This window comes from Papilio machaon, chromosome 9 (assembly GCF_912999745.1).
Source record: "Papilio machaon chromosome 9, ilPapMach1.1, whole genome shotgun sequence".
Taxonomy (NCBI): Eukaryota; Metazoa; Arthropoda; class Insecta; order Lepidoptera; family Papilionidae; genus Papilio; species Papilio machaon.
Window position 1 is genome coordinate 3,380,766 of NC_059994.1, and position 25,622 is coordinate 3,406,387.

Genomic DNA, 25,622 nt, shown 5'->3' on the forward strand with positions numbered 1-25,622 from the left:
ATTATTAAGATTTGTCGATTGTTAGTTAAAAGTGAATTAAAAAAAATCATTTATATATTTTACAAATTAATTTTAACTAAAACATATTTTATAAACAATAGTTAACAATATATAATTCAATAAAATTTAAAGGACGACTTGACACTGCATAGTGGGATGTTTCCCGTTGGGCTGATCAACCGGCCCATTGGTAAAAATTCCAGATCGATCAGCCACACTGGATACATTTCCACTGTACCGATTGAGTCCATAAAAAAATCACAATGGTCCGAATAAAAAAAAATATTATTGGGAGGAGTGATCGGTAGACCGATTGGCTCAACAGGAAACATCCTAATTTTTTTTTAATAAATAGAATAGAGCGAAACAATTAAGTACGTAATTTTGTATTTAACTAACAAAACTTACTAAAGTAGCAATACATACAATACAAAATTATATACATATTTATTATTTATACTTACTAGCGTTCCATCTACTATTAAATGACCTGCGCATATAAATATAGTTCTTAATATAAATATTTTTTTCATATTTAAAATATTATCAAATCTAAGATATAGGTAACAAATATCACAGGCTAATATTGAAAATCTTAACTAATAACGCTAATTAATCTTAAATTAAAATATCTATAATTATTATAACTGTGTGTTATTTTTATTAAAAAGGTATAAATGGAAATTATCATGTTATATTTTTCTTAATTCTATTATCTATTACCGTGGATTCAGATCATGACAGGGATGACGATATGTTTTACACAGAGATTTTGAGCTCAGAAACCCACGGTTAGTGATGTTACTGTTCAAAGGTTATTGGTACGGTTACACAACATACTTTGGGTTAAGCCTATCTCTATTTGTGATTGAGTGACGTTGTCATTATTAGAAATGTCAATTGTTTCTGTTTTTGCTTTATTTTTTGTTTTGAACTCCTCATCAGTATCGAACGCTTTATTTTCTACGCCATTTTTCTCTGCTTTTGGATCAGATTTCATTTCGCTCTCTTTATCGTTCGCATTTGTTTTTGCTTCATATTTCTTATTCGCCAAATACAACCACCTGAAAAGGATTAAAAAGTTTTTTATGAGTGATTTTTTTTCAAAGTTTTATTTTATTCAAACCTAATAAAATATTTTCAACACATCTTACTAATGCAATAAATGCGAATCTTTGGATGGATGTTTGTTTGAAGGTATCTCCAGAACGGCTCAACGGATTTCAGTGAAATTTGGCATAGATATAGATCAAAGTCTGAAGGAACGCATAGGCTACTTATTATGTTTTTTTAACTCCGCGCGGACCAAGTCGCGGGCGACACCATTTTTTTTTTGGCTATTAATATTTTAGAAGGCAAATTCAAATGTTAGGTTAGGTTTGAATCCGAATCACTGCCCTAGTCTAAAGTTTGTCAGTCACTGATTTCCAAGGTGCCCCAGGAACCCTCTGGAGTTCAAAAAACCTGGCAGGTGTGTAATGCCAGATAATAAAGATAACGATTCACGAGTCGAAAGTCGACGAGTAGAAATAAACCAGCAAATTATTAACAGAAACCGGTAAAATTTTGAACGTTTAAGTCAACATTTTGCAATCACGTTAAAGACTTAAAAAGTAAAGAAAAAAAAATTGCGTTATACTAGTTAAAAAAATATAGATACATACAAAAATATCACAACAGCTGGCACAGTAAGTCCTCCTCCAAGTAAGAAGAATGCTCCTGGGAATGTCTTTATAGTAGCAGTGTATACAGTTGTATACATTGGAGCATATACTAGCGGCATCATTGCTTCTGCCAAACCGAAAAACGAATTCACTTTACCTGTAAAATGCACATTAATATTAATATTTCTGTTTCCACTTAATAATTCGTCTGTCAATCAGATCTAAAGCTCAGATTTTTTTAAATTCACGTGACCCACCTAATATTTATTCCTGTTAAATTTAAATTAGGGTCAAATTCCAATGCAAAGAGTGCACAACCACTAGTTAGTATTGATATTATGTTTTCCTTACCCAATTCATCTTTATCCACTAATTTTGACACCATAGATCTCATTGCAATGAATGATGTTCCGTTAAATATTTCGATCAGTGGAGCTGTTAGAAAAAAAATGAAAAAATATTAATAAATAGAGAACGTAAAATCGAGAATAATTCTTAAGCACTTACTCATGTACGAGTAACTTACCTATATATATGTGCCAGGTCTTCGTCGCAAAAGCGTACATAAAACCTGATAAAATTTTACTCGTGCATGAAATTACACCAATAATGGCGTCGTCAAACTTTAGTATGTGACTGAAAACTCCAACGGAGAACAGGGTCCCTGAAAAAATATATTCATTATGTACTCTTATGATTCAATTTATTTTAAACTTATGAAGATGCGAAAATTACAAGAAATTTCAGACCTCTTTTTTATTAAACATATAGCCTTTAGACTCGGGCGTTTATTATTTCTATGGCAAACGTGACCACTTCAGTGGAAACGATTACATTGCTCTTAAAAATATTAAAGAGGTGATAATAATGAAATCAGTGATGCTATTGGTATTATACATTATAATGAAAGAAAAAAGTTATATATTACCAACTAGTGAAGTACACATGGCGTAGGTTGAAAACATACTGAAATCCACTTCGTTCCAATTAAAACGGTACCTAGTGAAGAGGTACATAACCGACATCTCACCTAAAAGTGCAACGAAAAAAAAATTAAAACCCAATATATATCTTATGATGTATTTATTATCTGTGTAAGAATGTTACGTCAAAGAAAGAAGTACTTCTAAAGCAAAAAAAGGATTACAAAAGTTATAATAATACCAGTTGCCCAAGTACACATAATAATTCTATCAATGTACATGTACAATGGCTTTACTACATAATCTTAGTAGTCGTCGTAAATGTTAATTTGATATTCGTATCATTTTATTGTTCAATTATCAAATTGTCGTATTTATTTATTAATACACGTCGTTAGCTTTAGGATTAGAACAAAGTCCCACAAAACTATATAACATCTTTTGATTGCAGGATCGAAAAAGAATTAGAAAATTAAATTAAAAGTAAGTTAAGCTAAATTTAATAACGATAATCGATCTTAGCAAATATTGCATCGTTAAATTTTAGATTTTTGTCACGACTAACAAAATATTTTTCGAAAGTGGTTTGCTACGTTATCAATTTGCTACAGTTTTTATAAGATTCAAACTTTATGGTTAGTTGGGAGGGCATGTTTTCGCATGGGCCCACTGTGGGCAAATAAAATTGCACCCAGATGTGTCCACCCCATATCCCAATACTACATACCTAAAATTGTGTTGTGGCTCTGGTGCAAATTTAAAGCATCCATAAAATATGAATAGCACTGTACCTCATCATTTTCTAACAATATATGATTTCGTTGGTTGCTATTCAGTACTCATAGTACAAAAATCATTAGTGCTCACCATAAATAGGTCCAATGACAACACACAACACGATTACCAACATAATAACTCTCAGTCTGCGATTGTTGGGGCCTCGCTTGAATGCCACCATTATTGTATCCTTCACATAACGTATGTCGAAAAAATCCCTCAGCCATTCGCAGCAGTTATTTGTCGGCTTCTGAAAATTATATAATAATAATAATATTGATTCATTGTATTATAACATAACAATTGAAGCGTGTTCTTGAAAATTCCAGATAAGTACAGTTGATTTCAACAAATTTATTACAACCTGTATGTATCTCAGTTTTGGAGGATGATTCCATCATTCATAGATATTAAATCTTACCCAAGTCAAGGTTTGTGTGAGTGTAATAGTAAAAGTGTATTCATTTTTAACTAATTTTAATTATGATAGATTAAGTATGCTTCATAACTATTACATGAAAGCCTTAAAAGGCGGTAAAAATGATCGTATTCAAAACAAATATATCTACTAATTTAATGTGATAAATTATCTTTAATTAATAGGTTAAGTTTCGATAGAGTTAGTCATGACGTGATAAATAATGTTCTCTAAAGGGCTTTTATCTGATTTAAACAATGTTATATAACATTACTGTTGAAGTAAAGTGCTGTTGTTGACATTAACAATAATATTTCATAACTCGTTGACATATTTAAGCAACTGCTATGAAGGACCTTTATTTTATTCAATAAATGTTTATTCTTTTTATACTGTTCCATTATTTTTTATCTTAACATGTATCTGAAGCCCTGTAATTGCTTTAACATACTTTTATTTCGTAAAGTGAAGGTGTTTTATAAACAAAACAAGACACAAACAAGTTAGTGTCTCATAAAAGATAATAAAGCGCAAGCTAAAAATATTTTATTCCTTAATTTCATTTTATTTTTTATTAGCAGGTAAGGAAGTGAAAAACACGTTTTAAGATACATTAGCCAGAAGGAATAAAATGACTTTTCCTCAAAGAAAAGATCGTGGAAAGATCAAGTAATCTTTGAGTATAATAGAGTGCTAGAGAATCCCCTACTTATTTACGACTTTAGGTTGTACTATTTTTTTTAGCATCGTATTGTGTTTTATGCTTAGTTCCAAATTATTTTTTTATTTATTTATGCGATCTACGAGTAATAATATTATTCTTTTGTGCGTCAATAAGATGTATGTAAATAATGTAACTCGAAAATATGATCTATGATACTGTAAATGCGAAAGTTTGTATTGATTTTTGTTACTATAGTTGTCTCCAAAACGGCTTAACGGATTTCGTTGCAATTTGGCACAGATGTAGAACATAGTCTAAATGAACACATAGGTTACATACTGAGTTTTTTTTAATTCCGCGCGGACGGAGGGCAAAAGCTAGCTTAGAATAAACTAGAAGCAGGGACCACTCCATCAGCCGAGTGTGACTTGGATCTGGGTCAAGTTGACGGATCTTTTTGTATCGTTACACTCCGCTGACTAGACTTAGACATTGAACTTGAAATTATTACATAATTATTATAGATCAAATAATATTCAAGGTCGCATCGAGTGTACAGCGTGAAAAAAAAATCTTGGCCTTTTTCATGCATAATTGTTAAATAAAAAATCTATTTTTAAATATAATCCGTATAAAAAGCCGAACCGTGCTTTTCCGGGCGTTAAGTTTGTTTATTTATCTATCCGTGACAATTTATTTTTAGTGTTTGTTAGCTAGGTGAAGCAGAGTTAAAAAGTAGACAGGATCGTAAAAGTACGAATTTGAAAAATCACCTAAATTTGAGTTTTACGACGAATTAATAAATTTCTTTCATAACTTTACTTTGTTAGTTAAAAATAAATATCAACAAAAACGGACATGCATGATTGACAAGCCATGATGCGCTGCGTAACCGTCCCTGATCGTATGCCAAACGCCCTTGTCATAACGCACCGTGGGAAACTGCCTTGTTCGGTCGAATTGTTTTTGTGGTCTGTACTCTGCCGTTATTGACTTCCGGACTACTACTAGGTAATTCCGCTACTTCTATTATTTTGATATGATTTTGCGACAAGTCTTTGAACTAGTAGACTGTATTTAACAATGTTAAAACTGATTTTTTTTCTCATTAGTTAACAGAATAATAATTATTAGTGTATTTCATTTCTACTATCTTTTCTATTAAGTAAAAAGCTATGCCGTTTTGTTTCCCAAATGTGGTCGAAACAGCTGTCTGTGTTGAAATTATATTCCCGTAAACGGAATACAGAACTGAACAGAACTGATTGGAAAATGATTCACGTCAACTAGTCAGATTCTATGACATATACTTTATTAAATTAATAAGTTATTCTCATTCAATAAAAGATAGGTAACTATTAATTAATCTATATCTATCTATATATATTAAGTATATAATATATTATTTTTTTTTATAATAATATAATATATTATTATAAAGAATGTCGATAGGTACACTATTTATAACTCAAGATCGGCTGAATCGATTTAACTGAAAATTGACGGGCAGGTAGCTTAGAACCAGGAAACGGACATAGGATAATTTTTACCCCGTTTTCTATTTTTTTATTCCGCGCGGACGGAGTCGCGGGTAAAAGCTAGTTTTAAATACATATCAGTGATGCAATTCGCAAATAAAACTCTTCAGGCTAATCTACATAACCTCGAAAATAATTAATCTGTAGGTCAACTTGACTTTTGCACTTCACCTTAAGAAGTGACATTTAAAATACGAGTATTATGTTTCTGCGAGATTAGCATTACAATATCCGTGGATTTTTGACACCAAAATCTCCATTTGAAATATATTGTTATCTCTGTTTTATCAAAGATAATGACAAGGATGACGATATATTATATATAGAGATTTTGTTGTCAGAAATCCACGGTAAGTAATGTGATTGAAGTTTCTGGTATATAAGAAAAATGTAACCTCAAAAACATCATTTCTAATGATTATTTTTATGATATATATGTATTTTTTTTTACATTTTATAAACCAATCTGAACTAAGTATGTAACAAATAGTAACACTAGAAAAAAAGCAGACCCGTGTTAGTTGTAATAAATGATTGTATATCACTTTCTTTGAAATTATATATACGTCATCTCCCTGTTCTTATTATTTATGAAAGTGAATAATAAATTACCACATAAATCCTCTTAACAATACAGGGTGTTACAAATATAATGAAGGTGTTGAAGTATAAACACCAGTGTGCGCCATAAAAACAATAGACACTTACAATTGTATAGCCAACGCAGGCAATATTTACAGCAGTCTCATCACTGTTTGCCTAACCGCAGCACAATACACAATTCACTCCCCTAACAAATGATCGTAACATCATCTATTACAATTTTATTAATCTAACTAACTGTTGCCCGTGACTGCGTCCGCGCTAAATTAGGAAAAACTTAAAAAGTAGCCTAAGTATTCTGCCAGACTATGTTTTACATCTATGCCAAATTTCATCAAAATCCGTTCAGTCGTTTCGGAGATACCTTCAAAGATCCATCCATCTAAACTTTCGCATTTATAATATTAGTAAGATGACAGTATTTTTAATTAACTGAATGTTTTTATATAACCAAATATTGAATTTAAATTTAGAATAAAAATGATTAATTCACAATAAAGCTATCATCAAATTATATTGTAAAAATAATTATTAAGGCTAAATAAAAAAATGAGCATTGTATACGGCCAAATAAATTAAATCCAGTGCAAAGAAAATTTTAATTTTCACATGACAGTTTGTGATATCGTAAATACTCGTAGCATGAAATTACACAATCAGTATGTAGTATATATACACTTATCCGCCAAATAAGCCAATAGCATGTTAGTATATGCAATTTTTTTTCTGATTAATACAAAAGAAAAAAAACAAGATATACTTACAACATTTAAGTCATTCCTCTTGACCTCTTTAATTCTAAAGAAACCGTAAATGAAACTTAAAACATAGAGCGTTGCGCTAATCGAAAACACGCCGTATAATCCAATCTTCCGAACTAAAATTCCACTGAGCGCTGCTCCCACAGGCACGCCCAATGAATAAAATAGATTTACGATTCCAATTCTCAAAGTCCTTTGTTCCTCTGTAGTAACATCAGCTATGTAACTGAAGATTCCCATGAACATTGTAAACCAACCACCAGTCAATGCCGGAAAAATAGCCTCAGTCACAGCCGCTACTTCCACAGGCAATTGATAGAAGAAAAACGTATTAACAATAAGACCTATGCTTGTTAAGAATTCCCCAACAATTGGTATAAGCATACAAAACTTTCGTTGGCCAACTCTGTCACTATAAGCTCCGAGAAATATTAAAATACCACAAGGTAAAAATGACTGTAGTACAGTTTTCCATCCTGCAACTGACGCTACAAGAGTTTGTACCGCTTCTTCTTCCATCGTGTAATTCGCTGTCTCTCTCTTGGTTAGCGCATCACAAATATGTTGTTCGAAAGCTAAATTTACACGACAAGCCTTTTCTAAATATAAATTCTGTGTAGCTAATGCTGACAGTACTGATGGCATTACATAGCATGCTAAAATTGGCTCCACAGTAATCAATGAAAACATATGCCTCGCTTTTTGAAAGAAATTTAAATCATCCCAATTATCTCCAACTTTTATTTCTTTTTTCGTATCTAAATCAGATTTTTCCTTTTTACTTTTTCTTATGCTATTTCTTATGTAATCGTTAGTGTTGTTAATAGTCATCTTGTCGACAGTTTTAACGTTTGCTTGCTCTACCTTTTTTTCATCGATCGCCATTACTGGGTATCTGAAACATGAAAAATAATACAATTGAGCGGTTTATTTATCATGTCCCTAATTTTTTGTCCATTTTTAAAAGACCTTTGTTTGTGATGTGCATTTCTTAGTATATTATCGCAGTCGCAGGATCATTGTAAAGTAAGCAAGAGACATAAGCACTTACGTTATTTATGTTTCCCTAAATTCGATTTCTAGGAAACTATGTAGAATTCAAGAGTTTTGTTCTTTAGTCAAGTTCTTATTACTTCTGATTAGTAAATGCATTAATGTCGCTAATACCGGACGTAATGGTCATTAAATGATTACTGCGTGTCTTGTGACGGTCGGCAAACGGACGGTATCCACTTTACGTGGCTACGGTAGTTTTGTCATGTCCTATTGTACGATTTCCAGCCAGTCGTGGAATAAAGAATTGTTAAACAACGTGTAAATGGTCTTGGTTTTTTATCTCGTGTCAGCGTCGAACTTCTAAAGCAAGATAAGACACGGACATCTCACAATGGAAATTGATTTCCTGGAATTCATCTATTCTGTTGCAAATTAAGATTGTTTATTTAACGCGGACCAACAGTTAAATTTATCATCGAACCAAAAGTCAACATTTAAAAAAATAGAATGCACCAAGCTAGTCAAGGTAGTGATTCTAGCAGTAATTCAATCGAATTTAGAACTACCTGCTTAAAGATACTACCTATATGTCTTAATTTATTAATTGTGGTCTTCTTTCGGAACTACGCACATGTTGATATGTTCTTTAAATATAAACAACGGGACAAAGGACGAGGAAACAATTTCGCAAAAGCATTCCCAAATATAGTAGAGGTAAGCGCTATTCATATCTGGACATGGGTATCTAAATGATTATGCTCTTTATTAGTACATATATCTTATACTAGCTGAAGCCCGCGACACCGTCTGCACGAAATTAAGAAAAAAACGTAATAAGTAGCCTACGTGTTCATCTAGATTATCTGTGCCAAATCATCAAGATCAGTTGTGCCGTTCCGAAAATACCTTCAAACAAACATCCATATAAACTTCAGCATTTACAATATTAGTAAGATTACGGATATTCGGATGGGACTTAATGAGATGATGAGTTATAATTTTTTGATGACAATCTTAATAATGCAAAGGTTAACAAAAAACGATCGACGTCATTACGTAGGCCTTGTGAATCGTCTGATCGCCGCGTTCATGATCAAGGTTGAGTTAGGGACATGTTTTATCTTTTAATTCAGCAATATTTCCTAGTCACAACTAGCAGATATATGCAAAGAATAGTTGTAAATTGTTAAATATGATATTTGTTTTATCACAATTAATTTTAGATAATTGATTATATTTGCTGGCTGGTATTGCCAGTTATACGTCATTTTATCTTACGTTTAGGTAGGTGACTGGCAATGTACAAACAAAACTAAATAGAAAAAGTTGCCTGTGAGTTAAGCGAATGATTTTTTTTAATCAATAAACAACAATGGATATGTCTTTAATTAGAGTCTACATTCGAATTATTATTATATTTGAATAGTGTAATTATAACTCACTTATACAAAAAACAAAGTGTAACTAATAATAAAAACGTTTACAACAAATTTTTAATATAGTTGAATATTTGAGGTGTGGACGTTTTCATAAATTCAACAGAGAAATTAACATTCAGTTTTTTTAACAAACAGCTACATACATAATTGGAAAGCTATTAATAAAGATAATTTAAATTCACTGTTGTTTACAAGACCTAAAAAAATCTACAATGTTTGAATTATTCACAAGCTTAGATAAAAAAAATGGCTAAAAAACGATCAACGAACGTTCAATCACGGATCCTTCTATATAAATGGCAAACAAAAAATGCTTTGGCTATTATGTTTAGAAAATATTGATCATAAATTAACAGTTTGTTGTAATGTAATACTTTTTCTATGTCATTTATTACCAATGTACTAATTAGAAGAAATATAGGGGAAGCTATTAGGTTATAAATAGCCGTAACTCCTTATCACATTTACTTTCAGAATGGTCTGACGCTAGCATAAGCGCATTGAAATTCTCTGGAATGAACTGTTTACTCGTAACGTTTAGTATTTGTATGTTAACTAGAAACATGTAGCTCCACAGGTTACTGTCGATTTTCTAATACGTATTACTTGCGATCGATAGTATTTATAACATATTATTATAAGTATAAAAAGGTAAAATAATTTAAAATCCATTTTTTTTCTACCCCAACGATTAGCAGAAATTCATTGAATTTGCTCTACCAAAAAATTAAGAGAAACCTTGTATAAAAATATTGATTAATAGTTGTATGGTTCATTTGTCAACACAATTATCGCCAACAAGGTGTTCATATACAGTCGAACCTGGATAAGTGAGAAACCTCTGTAAGCCAGTCATTGTCCGGTCCTGACGGACACCGAAGGCGAGAAACTTGGGTTACAAAGAAACCACTGTACGCGAGAAAAATATCGCGGTTCCTTGGACTGTTGTTTATCCAGGCTCGACGATATACACATATTTATGTCCTATAATTTTATCACAAATTTATATTTTTAACATAATGTATGTTTGTTTTTTAAGAAAGATTAATGGTACAAAAAAAGATTTCGATAACAGACTTTTAACCCAAACAAATGAATATAAAAGCTGAGAAGGAAGTTGACGGTACGAAATTTCAACAAAAAATATTTAAACTCAACCTTGAAACTGTAATAAAATTTGCAAATACAGCGACTTACTTAGTTGATATTTTAAATTGGTGTATCAACATATTTTATATTAACTACGCCCACGAGTCCTAACGCGCGGAATTAAAAAGAAACTAAACAAGTAGCCTATATCATTATGTTCTACATCTGTGCCAAATTTCATCGAGATCCATTTAGCTGTTTTGATGATACCTTCAAACAATCATCCATCTATGCATACATGTAAACTTTCGCATTTATTATATTACTAAGGTAAGTAAGATTGTCACACGACCTAGCAAAAACAGAGATCAAGAGTGTTATTACAAAAAGTGATCAAAAACCATAAATTTAATGTCAAAAGATGTTAATTTCATGTTTTGTTTTGATAATCTTCTTTCTCTCAAATGATTCTAAGTAATTGTCAGTTATGTTTTTTTTCACAAAATTTTACAATGATCGTGTCTTGCAGTTAATAAAAATTCAACTTATTTAATAACTAAACTTGAACTTTAGCGTTCATAATCCAAAAAGATTTTATGTGACTATAGATTTTTCCAAATACCGAAAAACGAAAATTTTTACCTAAGAATTTTATTTAGAAGTAACGATAAACATTTTTAAATTTGAAAGCTTCTTTATGTTTTAATTAATATTAAAGTTTCGCAATCGTTAGAATTCAGTGAGGTGAACGCAAAAATGGTTGAATCCGTTCTCTCGTTTGTCTGAAGCGGACAAGATAAATGTTGGCCTCGTCGTGGATATTTGATTGCGGTAAAATTGCACAGCCGCATAATGTCAAACTATTACTGGACGTTAATTAAGGTTCTGTGAATACTGAACGGAAACTATAAATTTTGACTAAAATTACTAAATATTACACAGATAAAAAATAGAACTCGGGTTTAGAGTAAAAGCTATCGTTGGTTTCTAAGACCATAATCCATGTATAAAAATATCGTAATCCTTCCCATTATCTTAGACAAAACAGTGATAACAATATGTTTTGCACAGGGATTTTGTTTTCAGAAACCTACGATTAGTGCTTATACTGCTAGTGGTCCGTTCGTGTCTAAAGTTTACGTGAGTTAGAAGTCTACTAAATAGAAACGATTAACATATATCTATCGCAAAGAAAGTAGTTAAAGACGCTTGGAAAAAAATTGTTATCGCATTTAATGCGTAATAATAATTTCACGCTAACGAAAGACATGCACAAAAACAATTGTCTTTCTCGATATTTCAAGTAGAATGAGAGAGATGGCCATATGTTTTTGTGCGTGTGTTTCAGCAGTAGAAACCCTAAACACAAGGGAAAACAGATCCATTATGTAGCGAAAGCAGGGAAAAAAGGAAAATGGAAAAAAGAAACTGAAAGGGGCTGTTGCTTAATTTGATAACGGGATCGTAAAACGTTGCAAATTAGCTTAAGATTCATTCTTATAACTTTCTACTGTTTTATTTTCTGTTACTATCAGAGTCGTTTGAAAATTTCCTATACTAGTACTAAGTAGGTTATTGTGTTAAAAAAAATATAGATGAGGCAAACTGATGTTTGTTTAGCCTTAAACTGGTACTCAGCTCAGAGCTCATCTTACTAAACAAAGAATAATTGTTTTGATAACAATTGTGACATTGTTTAAACAAAACTTCCTACAGTTCACCGTGACATATCACTTAGTGTAATGTCCATACTTGCACGTATTCGTGCATCGTTTTTGCTACTTCATATCGATTTGTTATAAATGTAGATAAAATGACAATGATGATGTCCGTTACAGAAAACAAAAGAATACATTTACAGAGTTTCTTGTTCATTTACTACCGTTTTTTTGTTATCTAATATATAAAATTCTCGTGTCACAGTTTTCGTTGCCATATTCCTCCAAAACGGCTTGACCGATTCTCATGAAATTTTGTGAGCATATTCAGTAGGTCTGAGAATCGGCCAACATCTATTTTTCATTTTGTTTTTTTTTTTAACTGCGCGCGGACGGAGTCGCGGGCGACAGCTAGTAATACATATAAATTATCCACTTCTATCACTATAGTATAATTTTGAAGAGGAAAAAAATGTGTACAACTCTGCAACAAAAATCCTTGACTATTTTTTTTAATCATCTGACATTTTCAAAATTACATAAGTAAATAACTCGTCACTATATATTGCTAGCTTTTTACAGATTGTTAACATCTTACCAAATTGTATAAGTATTTATTTTTCCATTACCAAAATTACCTGACCGAAATTACCGCCGTTTTTTCCCAGCTTACAATATTCATTAACATAAACGTTGTGTTTATTCGCACTTGCAAAGAAACCGTATGTTTTTTTTAATTTTACGTCACAAAAAGTATAAGCGAAACGTATTATGTACATTACAATTTATGAATGTGTGCCAAATGACTAATATTTGCAATGTGATTTAGCTAAAAATTTATACAATTATTGGACGAAATCAAATGTAAAATTATAAGGGCATTGTATTCGCATTAAGTAAGTAAATTCACAATAATTTTATTAATTATATTATTATTGAGATTTTAGTGTATTTTCTTCCTTAGAAAATAATCTTTAGGATTTAAGGGATTTTAATAGAAATTACAATCGCCTATACATGATGTTTCCAACTTAAATTATTTTATGGTAACAACGATGACGATCAAGTAAATTGGTAAAAAAAACACCTTTAGTTTGAAAAATATTGTTATTTATAAAACGAGATAAAGTTATCGTTAATAAAGATAAAGTTAATCGTAATTTACTGACTCATTTTCAAAGTATTATTTAACAAAAGTTTTCGTGGTTTCAAATCGGCTTTTGTTCAGAACATTATCGGCAATACAAGATACAACTTTTTTGTCTGGTGAAGGCATTTGTATCGTTAGATTTTAAGGCCAAGCATCGAGTGCATTTAGTCGCTCCCAAATGCAATTAAATACTATGTCAATTAATATCAACTAGATTTAATATCAGACTTAAATTTCAATGTCGATTTTTTATTCCATTCTAGCGTACATATCGGTACTTGTAACGTTGGTAATTTGCTTAATCTAAAATCTTATGCACGTTAAAATATTTTGTATTCCGATGTGTTAAGGTTAAAATTGGCTTGAAGAAATCTTGCAAACTCATATACGGTTGACGAAGCTGCTAATTCATTTGTTTTTTGTGGTTTCAAAATTGAATCATGTTTTTATATGCCGTTCATACAATTTGGATTCACCCAAGTTACCAGAGCTTTTGCAAAAAAATTAACAAAGCATTGAAATGTGCAAAATCTTTATATTGTACATCTTTATATATTAGATGTATTTATTGTTTACATCAAAGTTGGCAAAGAAGGAATATTTATGAGTTTTTATGAAGACTGAACATAACCGAGGGTTTCATCTGTTGAATCTGTTTTAAATATTTTTTAAGTACAATTGTATGGAAACTGACGATAAGTAGACTAAGAAGTACACTTTATAAACAACAAAAATTATAAAATGAAGAATGCCTAAGGTCTCGATTCGTTTAAAAATTTAAAATAAAAACTAGATATCGTTGTATATTTATTAACGAGTAGTTTTTTCCAGCGACTCCATACGCGCGGGATTAAAAAAAACACTTAGTAAGTGGTTATGAGTTCTTCCAGACTATATACCTCTGTGCTAAATTTCATCGAGATTCGTTGAACCGTTCTGGAGATACGTTCTAAAAACATCCATACATACAAACTTTTGCATTTATATCAGTAAGATAAGCATTTACAAATAGAACAAATATTAGGTCCTTACATATGAAATTGGCGTTTTTCGTACTGGCCACTTTAATCACGAATTTCTCCTCTTTGGTAAGGAATTCCAAATTCAAATTTGTACAGCTATAGACTCATGTATTTGTGGTTCGATGACCGTCATTCATTTGTTTTTTTTCTTCTGTTTTTTTCTGTTTGCGTCACTCATTTTACAAAATGGAAAACTTAAAATATCGCATTATTTACGAGTACGAGTTCCGCCGTGGCACTAGTGCTGCGGAAACGACTCGAAGGGTGAATGATGTGTATGGCGGTCGTGTTGCAAAAGAAAACACAGTTCGTTTTTGGTTACAACGTTTTCGTTCTGGAAATTTCGATCTGCAGAACAAGCCCCGTGGACGGCCTGAGACTCAAGTTGGTAATGAAGAGTTGAAGGCTATTGTGGAAGCGGATCCATCGCAAACCACGTCCGAGTTAGCTGCAGGCTGTAATGTTAGTGATAAAACTGTTTTAATTCACTTGAAGCAAATTGGGAAGATTAAAAAGCTTGAAAAGTGGGTACCTCACGAATTGACTGAAGCAAACCGGCAAACGCGCGTCGACTGTTGCGTTACATTACTAAACCGGCACAATAATGAAGGTATTTTAAACCGAATCATTACCTGTGATGAAAAATGGGTTCTTTACGATAATCGGAAGTGCTCAGCGCAATGGTTGGATCCTGGCCAGCCAGCCAAATCCTGCCCCAAGCGAAAATTAACCCCAAAAAAGTTACTTGTAAGCGTTTGGTGGACTAGTGCCGGTATTGTTCATTACAGTTTTCTCAAATCTGGCCAGACTATTACGGCTGATGTCTATTGTCAGCAATTGCAAACCATGATGGAAAAGCTAGCGGCTAAACAACCTAGGCTGGTCAATCGCTCCACGCCTCTGCTGCTTCACGACAACGCTAGACCACACACTGCGCAACAGACGGCTATTAAATTAGAAGAGCTTCAATTGGAAAGTCTAAGACATCCTCCGTACTCCCCGGACCTTGCTCCAACAGATTACCATTTTTTTTCGAAATTTGGATAACTTCTTGCAAGGGAAAAAATTCAACTCCGATGGGGCAGTCCAAATCGCCTTCAAAGATTTTATTGATTCCCGTCCGACTGGTTTTTTTAGTAAAGGGATCAATGAACTACCTATGAGATGGCAAAAGTGCATAGAAAATAATGGTTCATACTTTGATTAATGAAATATATGATAATAAAAAATATTCGACTTTTTGTTCCTCCCATACAAAACCCCAATTTCATATGTAAGGACCTAATATTTGATCAAATTATGACTTCCATTTTTAAACAGTTCTTTTATTTGTCTTATAGAAACAAATTCTTTATCATTGACATTTTATTGTTTATACGTCAATGATGTTATTCTCTTCAATTATCATAAATATGATAATCTATATTTAGAAATAATAGTATTTTTACGGTGAGACAAGACAAACAAGTCATTCACCTCATGGTAAATAAATAACAATAAATCATTAATAACATGCTTACCGTCACATAGAAAAACATAATGCAATTGTCAACTACTGAATAGAATCAAGGCAACATTCGAAAAACCTGTCAATTAGGTATTTAGTCGGTTAAAAATTAATCAGTAACCTCTCAGTCGGTATATGTCGGAAAGCATACAAAGAACTCGGGCACATGGTGGCGATATTTCCAAATGGTATTTTAGTATTTTAGAGCTTGTAATATGCGAATTCTAGGTTCGAATCCCACCATGTATCAATGAGTTTTTCGATTATTGATTTACATAATGTACATGTATCCGACGTTCTTACGGTGAAGGAAAACGTCGTACTACAACATTCACATATCTGTTCGTGAATTCAACCCGTACTGGGCCAGCGTGGTTGACTATGGCCTAATCACTCCTAACTTAGGGTAGGCTCCGAGACCCTCGGTGGGGACTATAGTGTAGCTGATGAAGATGATCATTATAGTGACCCTTGTAGTTAAAAAAACGATTGAGTAAGCATTTATTTTAAAGCTTCAAAAGGCTCCAAGTGTCCACGGCGTGATAATTGAAAAACTACAAAAATTACAAACGTTTTCGCACGGTTTTTTTTTTCAGTCCAGTATTTCTAAAACTATAACCAAAATTATTGGAAAATATGTTTTTTCGAGGATTTTGGTCTCAGAAACTTACAGTTAGTGATCAATTAGAACGTCACTATGATGTAACATAACCACATTGTTCGATCCACGCATACATAAACAAGCTTACAATTTGCAGAACACAATTAATGTCGTAGTGATTACACTGTGATGTAGGCACTGTAAGTTAGGCAACAATGGAATCGCTGGTTACACAAGGTCGTAGCTATTTAAAAAAAAGATAACATCTGTGTTTGCGATGTCTTCGAGAATATTTTTCCAGTTGCCTGAAGACAACTGCAGTTTTAGCATAACTTTATGAATAATTTATTAAAATAGTTAAAGAATTACGATTTCATTCACGATGATTTAAGCAAAAAGTTCGACTTTGTTATTTTTTTTTTTATTTTTTTTTTAGAATTATAACCAGTCATCTTTATTAAAATTGACATTTAACTAATTAATTTTAAAATATCTTTATATGTATTATGTATGCTTGGGTGTATTGTTCGGTGGTTTAGAAATTTTTTGTCGTGTTAAAATACTGGATAGAATGAAATACGAGGAAAAAATAACTAACAAGTTTGTTACCTACACTTACTTAAAAATAACTTAGAAGTTTGCATGTATACACAGGACGAAGCAAAGAATGGACTAAAATATCTGCGTATTCTATAAAATAGTTTTTTAGTTTACTTTAGTTTTTTACAATGGTAGACGTCAGCAACAACATCAGTTGCACGAAAAATTGGTCGGCTCGCCCTATGCAATATCACGACCACACAGGCGTGAAGTGAAGTGTGTGTGCTGGAGGCCTTATTTTAGTCCCCTTTACCTTCCCATCCTTTTTTCATGAGGATCGCATAGGAATGAGATATATCGTCTTTCTTTGCGTGCCCTCCTTCGTAGATTAAAGATAGGCAAAGCATCTGCATTTGCGGATGTCTACGGGCAGCGGTTTCTTCGCTATTTCGGAAAATTCAGGTGGTGAATTCTTATGAAAAAAAAAGTAACATAAACAGAAAAGCTTTTAGTAGTTACTACATTCTGAATATATCAAAACTAGGAAAACGCTAAATTACTCCAAAAAATCATAAACATAATATTAACATAGTAATCACAAATGGCGTAACAATTTAGCTGTCAACGGTCATTTATTCGAGTAGTTTGCGATTGCGTTGTCGCAAGCATAAACTGTGTAATTAAATAATAACAGAAAATGATGTTAACTGCAATTATTGTACGATCTAACGTCATATTATCCTCAAATTGTAATTTTTGGTTTAAAAAATTGCGTTTTCAATTTATTTACTTTGTACATTTAAGTAAAACGTAGGTGTTGTTTTTAGGTACCTGACTTATTGGCGGTCATTTATTATCGTCCGAATGAGTTACCAAACAGGATTACCCTGTACGAGTCCCTTCGGTAGTACACAAGCTAAATCCAGTCGGTTAAGACCGATAATGCACCTTACGAACAAAAAACTTAAGACCGGACAGAGAAACTTGAAAACCGGACAGTCAGGTAGGGTCAGTTAAATAGATTTTTAAAATATTTTTATTTTTATTCTAAATCTTAAGGTTCAAAGAATAAGACACATTTATGCAAAAATTTTTTTTTCTGAAATCAGTACTTTTTTAACAATCTTCGGTAGATCGAGATGCGTATTGTTATTATAAATGCGCTGTATCAAGCATTTAGTAAGGCTAGAGATACATGACTATTGAAGTTAAATAAAATAATGTAGTTTATTAATTATTGCGGTTAATAAATAACGAGTACAATATTGATTTCAAAGTTAACCCTGCAACGGTGAATGGCGAATTCGCATCAATACCAGTCACGTATAGTAAGATGGTACACAATACTGTTATGTAACCTTCATTCTTACACTATCATGCGCTAAATGCATGCAAAGTTCAAAATGCGAATTATCTACGAATGTTTCAAGACTTTCGTAACCAACTCTTCTAGCATAACTTTAAATTGAAAATATACTTATATATGAATATGTATACAGATTATACTAAGTTGGGAATTGATTTTGATTTTAAAACTATAAACTCATTATTTTATATACAAAGCGTTATTCTCGTCGCATATTTTAGAATAAAGAATTGAATAAAAAATACTACAATTGCATTTTTAAATGGAAAATTGAACAAAGCTATGAAAAATGTAACGTCTAATTTTACTTCTTACTAATACTACTATGAACGCAAAAGTTTAGATGGATGGATGGTTATTTGTGAGAAGCTATCTCGCGTCACGGCTCAACGGATCTTAATGAAATTTGGCACAGATGCATAACACAGTCTGGATGAACACATAGGCTACTTTTTAAGTTTTTTCTTTATTCCGCATAGACGGAGTCGCGGGTGACACCTAGTATCAATATACTTGAATAGTAAATATGTCTTTATATTGATGGAATGTCTGGAAGTGTGTAAAATAAAACATAAAGACTACGTTACATAGATTTATACTTAAATCAACAGAAATAAGATTAAAATGTTATCACCACATACTGGTGAGTTCGCATAAACGGCGTGAAAGTTTACAACTTGAATATTAGAACCAGTCAAACCTACTTAGGGAATCCTGTTTGGTAATCAACCGCTTGTCTAACATTCTTCGATTTATTGCTATACAAAGTGTCTTCTATCAAACCGAAAAGAAAATTTTAACTTTGGATACATTATATATAATTAATTAAACACAAACTGCACGTTAATATTCTTATTATATTACCTCACTAATTACGAAACCTGTTAAAACGAGTTACTATTTTCGTCAAATACAAAAGTAAGTACAAAAAACATAAACCGCATCTCTTTTTATGGCACTCGGTTAATTCCAGGAAAATACGTATTTGCTTAATTAACCAGCGACCACAAACATACTCAAGAAACCTTTTTGCGCTAAAGTTAATATTCATTATTAGACGAAGGATTTATTCTACAATAGTTGTTTGTAAATTGTAAATTAAAAACATCTCTTAAATATACTAAGCGATGATGAAGGATGACGTTGTACGTTAAATTGCGTAACCACATTTGTTGTGTGGCATTGTCTTCGCCGCTGTCGCACCGTCAGTCTGGCATCTCTTTACATCTCCCTGTCCTCATTCCACTCATGTGGAGTCGCCGAGCCAAGATTTTATCCTCCAGATCGTTCGAACTTCTGCTATTTAATTATCAGTCCCATTTTAATCTTTGCCGCCTGGTACTGTCGTACACATATAAACCTCAATATGTATAGTCTCTATCTAAAATGGAGTCGCTTCGTGAAATGTCAAACATTATATAGGAAGTGAATATAAAATGAGACATATACAATGCACTCGAATGCATTTTTTTATTACTTGAAGGTTGTTCTTAACATAGTTTTTTTACAATATAAACTGGCTTCGTTCGTACTATTACGGATCCTTGATCCTTGATATCTTATCCCGTAAAAAAACCGACAATAATAGCTGTTAAAGATCAATGTTTATTTCAAACTAGCTTTTTCCCGCGACTCCGTCCGCGCGGAATAAAAAAAAAAAAAAAAGAAAACGGGGTAAAAATTATCCTATGTCCTATTCCTGGTTCTAAGCTACCTGCCCACCAATTTTCAGTCAAATAGATTCAGCCGTTTTTGAGTTATAAATGGTGTAACTAACACAACTTTCTTTTATATATTTCAAATAATAAGAAAAAATCTGAAATGTCAGTTTACTTAGGACTTAAGGTCACGGATTGGACTTTCATAACTTTGACTAGACAACTTAGAGCCGGTCGGTTGGGTCTCGAGTATAAGTAGAATTTACCGTTTAATCACACTAAAAGACTTAATGAGTTCCTAAGCAGTCCGTCAGTGTTGATTTCTCAAACTCAAGGACTTAAAGACCAATTAACGAAATTAGATACACGATACACGTATTCATAGTGTTCTGCAAAGGAACTATGGTCTTTTCTCTATTCTATTCTTCCGAATTCTTGTTGTGTTATAAAGGAATATAGACGATAGATGGTTAGTATCCGCTTGTGTAGTGTACCTTCATTAGCTAAAGTCGCTCATAGTAAATATTGTTACAAATGTGAGCTACATTAGATGAACTTGCTCGTTTCCTAATATCAACATCATCTCCCTGGCCATTTTCCACTCACGTGGGTTCGGCACACAAGGTTTTATAAACCTTAAAGTTTTGGCTTAATTTTTTCAGCCCTACTTGGGAGGAATATCGTTTCCTAATATTCCGGCGAAAAAAGTCAAATGTTTTAAGGGATCTTATAACAAATGTACATAACTTGATGTGAATTACTCATACTATAGTTAATACGCCAGTATTGGATCTTGAAGTAATTATAAAATCTAATTAAGCTTCTTAATTATTACATTTTTACGTAATTAAACTATTAGCTGTTAATTTATGGTGTCAATATTACCTTAGCTGTAAAGTTATTGTTCTGTCCATTTAAAATTTCTTACCACAGACGTTATTCCAAAAGCAAAATCAAACAATATTTAACAAATATGTACTATCAAGGTTCATCAAACTCAGAAAATACTAGCTGTCGCCCGCGAATCCGTCTGCGCGGGATTAAAAAAAAACATTAGTAGCCTATGTGTTCTTCCAGACTATGATCTACATCTATGCCAAATTTCATCGAGATCCGTAGAGCCGTTCTGGAGATACCTTCAAACAAACATTCACCCATCCATCCATCTAAACTTTCGCATTTATAATATAAGTAAGATGTGTTATGCAGAAAACGGTAAACAAAACATAGCATCAAATAATTTTATTAACTCGCAGTTTGGCAAAAAGTTTGCTCTCTTATAAAGTAGACCGAGACTTCCGTCGTCTGACTACTTTATGACTTGTCAAGTTTTTATGTAAGCACGATTTAAAATACTTTCTAAACCTTAACAGGTTAGCTAGGATATGGTTTTGGTGCTATGACTACAATATTGGCCACTTAGAAACGTGTAAAAAAATATAAATATACGTTTTATTTTTAGAACGCTATGAATTTAGCATTTATTATCTCGTCTAATTTGTGCTTAGAACTATGATCTGTCAGTCATCGGTCTCAGATTCAATTCCTTATTCTTCCAAATTTTAATGCATTAGATATACCAAAAGCGTTCGTTATTTTTATATCATAAACATTTTAAGTTTATTTTCTTATTTTAATTAAAATAAATATAATGAATTATTTAATATTACTTACTTTGTACTTTATGCAAGAAAGTGTAGTAATAGTAATATTACAAAAAAAATTATAAATTTGCAAAAAAAAAATTTATTTTTTTATTAAGGCCGATTATTTTTATCTTAAAAAATCAAAATACTCACCTCTATTTTAATTTTATTTATTCACAAACTAATATCATCACTTATCACTTTAGTAATTATAGTCTTGAAATTAAATTTTTCTTAAGTTTTTTTATTTTTTTTTTAAATAACATCCATATTATACAGCTGTATTTTTATTATTGTGATGTTGCCGGAAAGTTGCGCGTGATTCGCGTTCGCCTGTAGCGGCTACAGTTGGGCGATTGTTGTCAACTAGTCGACAACCGTATCAAGACTCCGCTGAATTAATCCAAAACGGACATTGCTACGTGTTGACAATATTACATTACCTCCTTAGCCTTCTTCGCTTTTGTTTATTGTTTTACATAAAGGTGTTTGTTTTAGAAAAACTGGACAAGGTTTTTAAATACATTTTTTTTACGTAAGCGCGTTACAAATGGAAGAGTTGGAAATGAATAGATATGAGAGGTCTTTTATTAGACCAGCAAAATAATACAAATTGATTTCCGTAATCAAATTAATTTCTCATTATTATTTAAAAAAACTTACTCACACTTCAAAAGAACCGAATTAACTAATTAATTTATTAGTACATAATATAAATTGAATATTTTTAATTAGATGTGTGCAGCTACCAAAACGACAGTTGTAGTTGTTTCTTTTTTTAAGGAAAACTTTAACGACTTGCATGGGTAACTAAAGTTACCACTTTATCTTGGGCGTCGACCACAGACTTTAAATGCAATGGACATGGGCTAAATGCATATAGATTGGTCATTCTAGCACGTTATAAGTCATTATTGTTGAATACTCATAAAGTGACAATTTTTGCAAAATCGAAATCTTTCGAAAAATGTATCTTTAAAAAAGCACATCAAAATACTTTAAGGTGTTCAAAAAATTTTATCAAAAACACGACTTCGTGATTTTGTTGTCCACTATTTATAGGTAATTTTTTTCTGGAATTTTTTGCAGATCGCAAGTAATTTATTGTTTTTTTTTATATTTCAATCTAGTTTTGCAACACTTTTTCTAATTATGACGCAACTTATGTTTGGTTATTTACAAAAATTTAAATATAGCAGATATTACGAGTAACATCTTTTAGCCAAACCTTGTCTTTATTTTTTTGTTTCATTAAAATACCTGTTTGTTTAAATATTCATTGTATGGAAAGAATATCTTAAGAGCGGACCAAATCAAACCATCGAAAAAATCCTTTTTGTTATCAAAAAGGATTTTTTATTTATAAGTCAGAAGAAAAAAACTACTTTAATAAGTAGATTTTTTCTGACTTATTGCTTTGTATGAACCTAATTTAATACTGCACCAAAACTTATCTTACTAGCTGTAGCCCGCCACTCCGTCTGCGCAGAATTAAAAAAAAGCGTAATAAGTATCCCATGTGTTCTTCCAGATTATGATCTACATCTATGCCATCTAATTTCATAGAGATCCGATGAGCCTTTCTGGAGATACATACCTTCAAACAAACATCCATCCATCCATTCAAACATTCGCATTTATAATATTAGTAAGATTGGCACTACTACATACATAGTAAATAGTAATCTATGGTATGGTAAAATAAGTAAATGTATTAGAAGCGTCCAGCGTTTTTACCTGCTCTATCGTGTCGTTGTTTGATAGCAAAGAGGATAAAAAGGAGATAGAGGAGACCGTGGGTGATCTTCCTTCATCCATCTGATAACCAGGTGAGATGTATTTTTTAGCCGACTTCAAAAAGAAGGAGGTTATCAATTCGACTGTATTTTTTTATGTGTGTTATTTTCAAATATAATTGATTAACAAATATGCCTATGATAACTTGTCAAGCAAAAAGTGTTCACAGCAATATTTAATTAAGTTAATTTAAATCAGTTTTAATAATTAGTGATAAAAGCATCACCTACACTCTTTTGATAGCCAAACTAATTTCATCACAAATGATAGTTTTCATCGCAAAGAACATGTCTAAATAGGTTTGCCTACTTATTTCTGTTCATGGTTAACTCGCGAAATATAAACTTTTTTTTCAATTTTACTTACAGATACTCAATTCTATTAATTACCCGCAACACTGTCCGCGCGGCACTAAAAACACTCTATAAGCCTTTGAGTTCTTCCAGACTATGTTCTACATCTGTACCAAATTTCATCAAGATCCGTTCAGCCATTCCGGAGATACCTTCAAATAAACATCCATCCATCTAAACATTCGCATTTATATTAGTAAGATATATAGATTGTTACTTACTTTTAAGTTTGCACCGGTTTACATAATCTATACTAATATTCCAAAGAGGAAAAATAATATTGTTTTTTGTTTGCATTGAATAGGCTCCGAAACTACTGAACCAATTTGAAACCTTCACTGTTGTGAAACTACACTCTCCTCTGTTGGCATAGGATATATTTATTACTAGATTTTTCTTAATTCCGCGCAGACGAATTCGCGGGTAACTGCTAGTTGTTAATGTTATTGAAATTACGTGCCTGAGTAGCAGTCACAGAACAGTATATCACCGAGAAGGTAATTTAAAATCTGTAGTTTATTTACAGTGAGACCATATTTTTTAATACTATTAAACGTTTATAAATTAAAAATACAATCATAACAGCATTTACTCTAGTTCCTGTTTCACATTTGAAGACATTTGTGACGGAAACTTTCTGTCCCAATTTCTTAACAAAATAAATTGACGGATCTGAATTTTGAAATAAGTGAAATGGTTTGATCGATTTTATGAGAGCTTGTTTTTTTTTATTAAAATGAAGTATAAAGTTAGTGTTTTTTTTTGTTAGTTGAGATAACTGTTTGTGTAATATTATTATTTTAGGTTCTTGGCGATATGTCAATGACAACATATGACATGCCCTACATCGTCAGATTTGAACTCACGTTCACTTTTGTACTCGTTACAAGAAGGCTTAAGTTTCGCGAATGTTATATACCTATATATTATATGTGATGGGTCAAAGAAACAGGCTCGAGCGTTCTCATAATATCCTCGTAAAGTGCACAATAGATAAATAGATAACAATAAAATATTATAGTATACCTAATAATTGAAATCGAATGTAAATATAAAGATAGAGGCGCTGCTATCGCGGTTCTCTGTCAGAAAATATGTAAAACTAGCTGTCGCCCGTGACTCCGTCCGTGCGGAATAAAAAAAAACAGTAAGTAGCCTATGTGTTCTTCCAGACTATATTCTAAATCTGATCATATTCTTCTTGAAAATACCTTAAAAATTCTTGAGAAATTTATTCCTTTTAGCTACTTGTTTATGCTAGTAAATCTTGTCGTGTAGACTTAGATATTGCAACATAATAATTACTGGAGTTTTTAACAATCTTTGGTAATGAGCTAAGGAATGATATGTCTCGCTGTCTAGTAAAATTCAAATAAAACAACAACTAAAACTAATATATTACACAAATAAATAATTATTTATTACATTATATAATTTCAAATAACTTAATTT

The 25,622-nt window shown here is 31.9% G+C and overlaps 1 protein-coding gene across 1 annotated transcript; it reads right to left on the reverse strand.

Moving 5' to 3' along the window:
• Positions 1–653: 653 nt before the first annotated feature.
• On the reverse strand, positions 654–22,524 carry LOC106718053 (solute carrier family 46 member 3). The gene is made up of 8 exons (XM_045679244.1): positions 22,174–22,524; positions 7,352–8,243; positions 3,455–3,614; positions 2,593–2,694; positions 2,191–2,328; positions 2,016–2,099; positions 1,665–1,821; positions 654–1,064 (listed from the first exon to the last, which is right to left on the reverse strand). The coding sequence occupies exons 2-8, from the start codon at positions 8,231–8,233 to the stop codon at positions 809–811; spliced, it is 1,779 nt and encodes a 592-aa protein (XP_045535200.1). The 5' UTR covers positions 8,234–8,243; positions 22,174–22,524; the 3' UTR covers positions 654–808.
• Between the last annotated feature and the right edge of the window lie 3,098 nt (positions 22,525–25,622).